Raw genomic sequence first — 7985 nt, forward strand, 5'->3', positions numbered from 1 at the left:
GGAGCGGATGAATATCAACCAAACAAAAGAAATAATTGATATCTTTTCAAAAAGATATTCCTAATTACAATTCAGCAACCATTCTTTACATCATATTGCAAGGAATTGATTCGGTACATTTTTATATTTTGCAAGACAAATAAATATTGTATATGCTATAATTTCTAATTTTGTTGTTGCTTTTATTTTAATTCTTAATTCTTATTTCTTTTGCATGTTAGTTGAAGTTGTGTATATGATAAAATTGTTGGTATAAAGAGCTAACAATCACACAAAAGATCACAAACAATGAACACAACTGATCACAGGAAGTATTTTATAGAAAAGGAGTTTTTCTGATGATTACATGCAGCCAGATGAAGGCTTATTTATAACTGAAAAAGAACGGGAAAAACTGAACTACCCAAAGACTAGGTACAGCTAACAAACTCGCTAACTTTCTAACTTATAGTTATTAAATACCACTTTTTATATGATAAAAGAACATATCAGGTGTAACTTTCTAACTTATAGTTATTAAATACCACTTTTTATACCATTGATTTTTATTTTTTTCAATTAGTTTATTAGCTCATATACCCACTTAATATAGTTAGTGTTGTAAAACTCGTTCATCGCAAGTCAGACGGTATGATAGAAACTAGCTAGCTAATAATCATGATTAATCAGATTATAATTTTTATATATAATTTTCAGCTATATATATACACACATTTTTATACGTAATTGTATATACAAACTTTTATTTTTTTTATATGTAGTTTTTATACACACACATTTTTACATGTAAATTTTATATAAATATACACATTTCTATGTATGTATATATGAACTCGCTAGAAATTGGTCGGAAATCGTTGCAAATTGCCGGAATTCGACTGGAACTAAAGCTGGAGTTAAGGTCCAACAGGATAGACTACCGATTTATTTGCCAATTACCTAAAATTAATCAATCACTGGCCGACTAGGAATTAGTCGCCAACTAATTCCAATTTTTAAGACTTGCTTATAGTTATAACCATGGTTGTAAAAAATCGTGCCTAGGCGACGAGTACTAAACAAGTAATCCCCAAGTAATCTCCGCCTAGGCCGAGTTCTCAGTGAGCCATCCCCAATTACTCTCCGACTAAGACCGAGTACTCACAACTTCTCAGTCGGTCACCTAGAGTCCGCTTAGCAATTTTTTACAACCTTGGTTATAACAATTCAATAAACAAATACTTTTAGAATATTATGTTTTGTCTAAATTGTTGCTTAAGTATTTTTATTGTTTAGTTGCATATTATGTGAGTTGGATGTGGGCTTGAAGCTCTAAAGTGTTTGTGGGCTTGGAACTTAAATCAAGCATTTATAGTTATTGACATTATTTTGTTACACATTGGTTAGATTTGATTTGAATATTTGATTACCAACACATCTAATCCTTTATCATCTTTTTCCTACTCACTCATACCACAATACAACTTTTCATTCATTCCAAACAGTTAAATTTGCATACACAATATACCATGTGTGATGTGTCTACATATATCACCTACCTAGCTAGGATTAGAACCAATGGGCTCCTTGTCATCAACATTATTTTGGTACTTGTACATCCATGAACACACCAAAAAATATCCAAAGTTAACCAAACCAGCAATAGTCAACACCCAATAAACATTATCCATCCTCCCATCATTGATCCCATCAGGCAACCACCCTGTTATTTTCCTAATCAAATCAATCACTGCGGTCCCTAAGTAAAACGCGATCCCAATAAACAACGCCACCATTGCAGCCGCGGTGCTCTTGATCGACTTAGGAAACTCTTGGTAATAAAACATCATTTGACCAGGGAACATAAATGCCTCTCCAATTCCCACAACTACTAGTTGCGGGACCATCCAAAACACCGACATTGGCACGACTGAGCTCCCGGTTAGGTTGTGGTTATGAGCTGTTGTGAGTCGCTTTGACTCGACAAATGCAGAGATGGCCATGCTTGAGATGGTGAGAACATGACCGATCCCTACTCGTTTTAGAAGTGTGGGCGAGGTGCAGGTTAGTTTATGGAACGTTGGAAGGAGGAAACGGTCCATTAGAGCTAGAGGAATAGCGGTAGAGATCATAACGAATATCATCATGGATCCGGCTGGGATTTGAAACCGGGGTCCAAGATGGCGGTCCATGGCTAGGGCTTGGAGGACAATGAGGGTTATTTGGGTGGCTATTGGTGTGTGCAAGAGTATGCCACTTGACCAAATTGGGGAGATTTTGATTAAGGTTTTGAGATCTTCTACTTGTTGCAATGTGCATAGGTTCCATGGTTTCTTAATGGAGCCATCTGAGTTCAAGTCTCCTTGGGTCACTAGGGCTGCATGGTTTAGGAATCTGTATCATATTAAACCGGTTAGGATGTGTAAGTACGTAAACTACAGCCATTTGTACACTTTTCAAACTTTGAATAATATAAAATTCAAAAATGGCATTAAGCAATGAATTGTTAAGATTTGTGAAGGCTTTGAGCCGGTTTTGACCTTTAGGTTTTAGGCTTATAAACTGGCGACAAGGAGAACAATGGCCCGGCCCGATATTCGTTTCTTGTTCATTAAGTTGTTAACCCTAGTTTTATCTCTATATATACCTTGTTATGTAATTATATTTCTTAGTTCTAAGCTAACAAGAGCAAACTCTAGTTGCAACTCATGGATGTAGGCCCCTCTGGCATTGAACCGCATAAAATTCTTGTTTTGTGTTTTATTGTTCATTTATCATTTATGTTTTGTGCATGTGTGTATTGTTTCGCTTTCGGGTGCCGTTTTGTTCCTAACAAGATTGTGATATCAATCATGCTTTGCTCCAATGCCAAGCAATATTTCTTACTAATAACAACTAGCTTGTTTTGGGGTTTTGACATGGATAGTATATCTTGTAGCTAATGTATATTATATACTTATACATATCAAGTTATGATCTTAGTGTATTGAAATTTATATTTTCGGATTTTCATTACCTGAAACATGAGCTCAAACCCATTCTGAAAAGGCGACATATAATAAAATTTTATATATTTTGTTAATATTACATATATAATTAACGAGTGTAATACACAAAACAAACAAATAAATATTAAACTTACGTGAAGTTTTGGTCTTTGACGTTTACCTTTTTTTAACCTTAACTTTTTTTCAGTATTCGTTTATTAAAACGCCTTCTACATGCAAAAGCTCCAAACAAAACTATGTAAAAACGAGTTTTTTACATGTAAAAATGTTTTGTTTATATAACATTTTTTAGATGTAAAACATTGTTTCCCATTCTCCATCTTTTGTGGTTCTCCAATAAACTCACCCCAAAATTTATATTTATAGTATGGTAAAACTCCCATACACAATTTTCGACTTGGTGCAAATATCTTGGAATATGCACAATACAACGTATGTTTAAGTGATAACTGAGAAGTGGTAAAAGTTAGAGATTATTGTATATACTAGATACAACTTTTAACCACTATATTATTTATGTATATCATGAGTAAAAACATAGTGATTCCTAGTTAAACTTATTATATTCATAGCAATACTCAATGTTGTTGTGATCGGATCAGACTCGACCAGCCGGTCGGACCGATCAATTCGACCGGGATTCGATCCACTGAACGGTCCGGTTCTGTGTAGTTCGCTCAACGCCCAGAGAACCGGTCGGTCCAAACAAGTTCAACCTACGCGTCTTTTTTTACCAAAGTTGTTTGACCGATCCAACCGGTTAAACCGGTAAACTGGTTGTCAGTCCGAATCGTTGTTCGATCCATTTATGAAAACATTGACAATATTAATACTATTGTTATTTTTATATACAAGTTTACCTACTACTTGTTTTGTCTTTGGTTGTTGATAGCTATTTCTATATTATTTATATTAATTAATAAATATTTATTTAATGAAATACGTTTAGGAATCATTTAGTCATGCTCATCATATCAAATCATTACCACGACTCATTACGACATATAATGTATTTAAAAGTATTGGTAAAGTAAACTATTGAACATAATAATAACGAACTTATTAAATAATATTCAAAGATGAACATACCAAATCATTACTACGACTCATTACACATGGGTCTTTGCCGGCAAGTGGAGTGGTGGTGGTGGTGCCAATGATCGGAAAAATGATGAAGAAGAAGATGAAGAAAATGAAGATGATTTTTAAAGTTGAAATTCATATGAAACTTTGGAGATGAATTTCAAAGAAACTCCATAAACCACTTTTTTGAAAATTGCCGTGTCCAAGATAGAAACCATACCAAATATCACTTACAAGATTGTTTTTAACAAGGCACTTTTCAGGTGCAATCTAATGCGTCTGACGGATTTACTTGGAAATATAACTTGGCAGGTGAGAATAATTACAAGTGTCAGAATATGATTGGTGGATGAAATCTCATGACAGTTTTCCCAATCTCATGTGGGAGACGGATTTCAATTGGTCATATTTGGAATTTTAGTTTTTGATGAATCATTTTGGGAATTTCTTTCTAAAAAGGATTATTTTGAAAATTTTTCCAAATATTTATGTGTATAATTTTCGAAGTTTATAACTAATTACCTCTCTCATTGACTTGTTAGGTGTGTGTCACACAACTCACAAGATGTAAGATGAGATATCCAAAATTTTTTTTTTTATTATTATTATTATTATTATTATACCGTTTATTAAGTTCCTTTTTCTAATAAAAGAACCATTTTTGTAAAGAAGACCTCATATTAATGTTCATAAGATCGCTAGCTCATAGCCAAAGTAAACAAATTTTATTTTTTTTTAACGATACTTCTGATATTTTCGTCTAAATCCGTCACTGTTTAGACAAAACACAAACCGTAATAATGGCGCATCCTAGCCACCATGGCCCCAATTCTGAGAGCTTAAGAAAACATATAGTTAAAAATATGTATCTTTTGTTCTTTTTTCTCATGTTACTAATTTAGGTACTGTTGTTTACACACATATACTACATTTATATATCTGGTTCATATATTGTATTTTAGTATACCAGAAAATATTGCTTTTGTATTATAATGTTATAACCCTGTCCTCCCTAAAACATTATTTAATACTGATTAGTTATTATGACAATTATGCATGTTAATTTGTCTCCATCGATATATATTTTATCCATATTCCGACCATAAATTAGTTTTAAGATGACAAAAGTTGACTTTATAATATGTAATATATTGTAATATACTTTATTCTATTATAATTCATAGTTTTGTCATCATAAAGCTATTATATAGTTTTTATTTATATTCTAAACTTATATGATCATTATCTATGGATGACATATAACTTGTAGATACTTACTTGAAGCTGTTTGTTGGAGTTGCACTCACCCCCTTTTTTCCTCTAGGCTGTGGCTCTTGGCAATAATCTTCAATCCTTAATGACAACAAAGTTTTCCTTTTTCGAAAAGCGGCCACTAAAACACAAGCCAACCTTGTAAACGGGCTGCCTTGTGGCTTTAGTAGTATAAAATATCGACCACCTAACACAAAAGCGGCTAACCCAATTAAGTTAGCCGCACCACTTAAACCATACCCTAAACCCCAGCTAACGTTGTCCTGGATATAAACGATCCCCACCATGCTAACTAGTGTCGCGACATACAAAGTACAAAAATGCCAATTAAAGAAAGCTCGTTGGTGTTTTGGGTTGTCAAATTGATCCGCACCCATCGTGGCTAACGTGAACCGAGTACCCGCCGCACCCACGATCGAAAGCGCTAGGCTTGGGTACAAGATTCCAATTTGGGCTTTTGATGGGCCTACACAAGAACTCGACCCATTTTCACATGGTGTGGGCCTCAATGCATCTAATGTTGATGTTAAGGTTAACAATAGTATCCCCACCACGGATACGAGAGATGTAACCCAAATGACTATAAACGAGCCGAAATACGAGTCGGCTAATATGGCCCCAACTATCGGGAACAAGGCCGTGCAACCGCCCACAATGTTCGCTATCTGAGCCGCATCAATACTTTTGATGTTAAATTCGTTTATTAAATACACAACAAGATTACTGTTCCATCCTCCGGCTGCTAGTGTCAATCCTGACATCGTTGCTACAAATCAAACATATTCGATTCCCATCAGATAACTACTAAAAAAAACAGTTATTTTTTTTATAAAAAAAAATACTTTAAAGTTATACAATGAAATACCTATGAGGAAAGGAAAGGTGACCCAACCACCTTTTTTGGGTGCACTAGATGGTTGTGGTTCTACATCCATAGCTACAACTAATCAAACTCTTGTGTGTGAAAAATGAGTTTGTATTTTGGAGTAAATATAAGACATGTGATGGTGCAAAGTCACAAAGGTGGGGACAGAGAGATATTTTGATATTGCAAATTAAATTAATTATAATATATGTGATTTTGTCATTTTATAAATAGTTTATATTCTTTTTGGATTTAAATAGTAAAGCTATGTATACAAAAGTAGAAAACATCATCATCGTATTCAGTATATCCAACTAATAGCAAAGCTATCGTAGGGTCTGAGAAGGATAAGATGTAGACGGCCTTACCTCTACCTTTTAGGAATAGAGAGGCTGCTTCCGGTGAGACCTCCGGCTCGATAGTAGTTTTGCATCAAACCTTGGACATAAGACACATAACACTCAGCCATCGGTACACCGCCAATGCCGATTGGTGCACGTACCCTTGTCTTTCGGCTATCAACGCCACCACATGATGCATTATTAACCTTCCACCACTTTTAACGTTATTTTCACGTTCACGAGATTAGTAAAATAACGTCAAAATTAGTGCAATTTCACTTTTGCCCACCCGAGAGTTTACACATATATACATTATATGCGCGCACCGCAAACAGAACACATATAAAAATAGAAAACGATCATTATAAATTTATAATCATCAGCTGTAATCATTTTGTCTACAAGTGACAATGGGACGTTACCATGTACACTAGTAAATGAAAAAGTAAGAACGTTGTCATAAACTAGCTCATATACACTAGTTATCATGTTTTGAGCTCACCGGCCCATATTGACACCTAACCCATCTACGTTTTACCAAAAAAAAAAAAAAAAGTTAAAAAACATTTACAGTGATCTTGTTGAAGTTACCCTCAACATTAGGTCCCTCCTTTTGATTTTCCACGTTCCAAGCCTTTTTCGTGTCCCTTAGAGACTCAATGTATTAACGAGTTTATGCATATTTGTTTCTCCGATGTTAATGCAGCTGCACATAAATACACTTAGTTATCATTGTTGATATATATAAGATTAAATATGTACATACAATACGAAGACTTAAGTATGCACTTATACGAAAACGATTGAACATGATTTTGCGGTTTTTCTCAAGGACCTCTTTACAATACACCAAGGATATAGTGGTACACTGGCGAGCAACACTAGTTGGGTTTATAAATCTGCAAAAGAAAGACAAAATAGGTAATAACTTTATATTAATGATACAATACATTAGAAGTTAATTAATCTTGAAACCGAGTTTAAAGTGACAGCTTTAACTAAGTTTAGTTTTTAATTAGTTGTTTTGAGTTATCTAGTAATAGATTTATTTGTTTTGCAAGTTAAGTGATTTGAGTCCTAGTCTGTTTAGGTTTAGTTATGTTATAAACTAGGAATTTACCCGGCGCGTTGCGCCGGTCAGGTCGGTCTCGAGCTTGAGATGATAAGTTGATGTGAATTCAGTCGGTTTCTTACGATATCAGAACTAAAACAAAAATGGCAGTTGGTCGGTTTTCGTTACAGTGGTACTAGAACTAAAACAGATGGCCTTGACTTTACGAGAATTTGGTCGGTTTCTTCCTCGTTCGTTATGGTACCGGAACTAAAACAATGGCATCCAGTCGGTTTTCGTGACGATCGTTATGGTACCGGAACTAAAACAAAAAAGTAAATGGAATCAAAACCCTAGCATTGTTAGTGTCGGACGTTGATGCAGTG

The 7985-nt window shown here is 34.5% G+C and overlaps 1 protein-coding gene across 1 annotated transcript; it reads right to left on the reverse strand.

The window, feature by feature from the left end:
- Positions 1-1408: 1408 nt before the first annotated feature.
- Positions 1409-6279, reverse strand: LOC143533820 (protein NRT1/ PTR FAMILY 2.7-like). The gene is made up of 3 exons (XM_077028478.1): positions 6208-6279; positions 5349-6108; positions 1409-2373 (listed from the first exon to the last, which is right to left on the reverse strand). The coding sequence occupies exons 1-3, from the start codon at positions 6275-6277 to the stop codon at positions 1539-1541; spliced, it is 1665 nt and encodes a 554-aa protein (XP_076884593.1). The 5' UTR covers positions 6278-6279; the 3' UTR covers positions 1409-1538.
- Between the last annotated feature and the right edge of the window lie 1706 nt (positions 6280-7985).

The sequence above is a fragment of the Bidens hawaiensis genome, unplaced genomic scaffold (genome assembly GCF_021521415.1).
Source record: "Bidens hawaiensis isolate Kalapana, Puna unplaced genomic scaffold, B.hawaiensis_p1.1 tig00009917_1, whole genome shotgun sequence".
NCBI classification, from domain to species: Eukaryota; Viridiplantae; Streptophyta; class Magnoliopsida; order Asterales; family Asteraceae; genus Bidens; species Bidens hawaiensis.

What these genes read in the sequence shown, in the direction of transcription:
- LOC143533820 (XM_077028478.1), bottom strand. Translation starts at nt 6,277, where the DNA reads ATGGATGTAGAACCACAACCATCTAGTGCACCCAAAAAAGGTGGTTGG. An exon ending in CACCTTTCCTTTCCTCATAG is followed by an intron (nt 6,109 to 6,207) that starts GTATTTCATTGT and finishes TTTGATTTGTAG; the next exon opens with CAACGATGTCAGGATTGACA. An exon ending in ACTCCAACAAACAGCTTCAA is followed by an intron (nt 2,374 to 5,348) that starts GTAAGTATCTAC and finishes AATATGATACAG; the next exon opens with ATTCCTAAACCATGCAGCCC.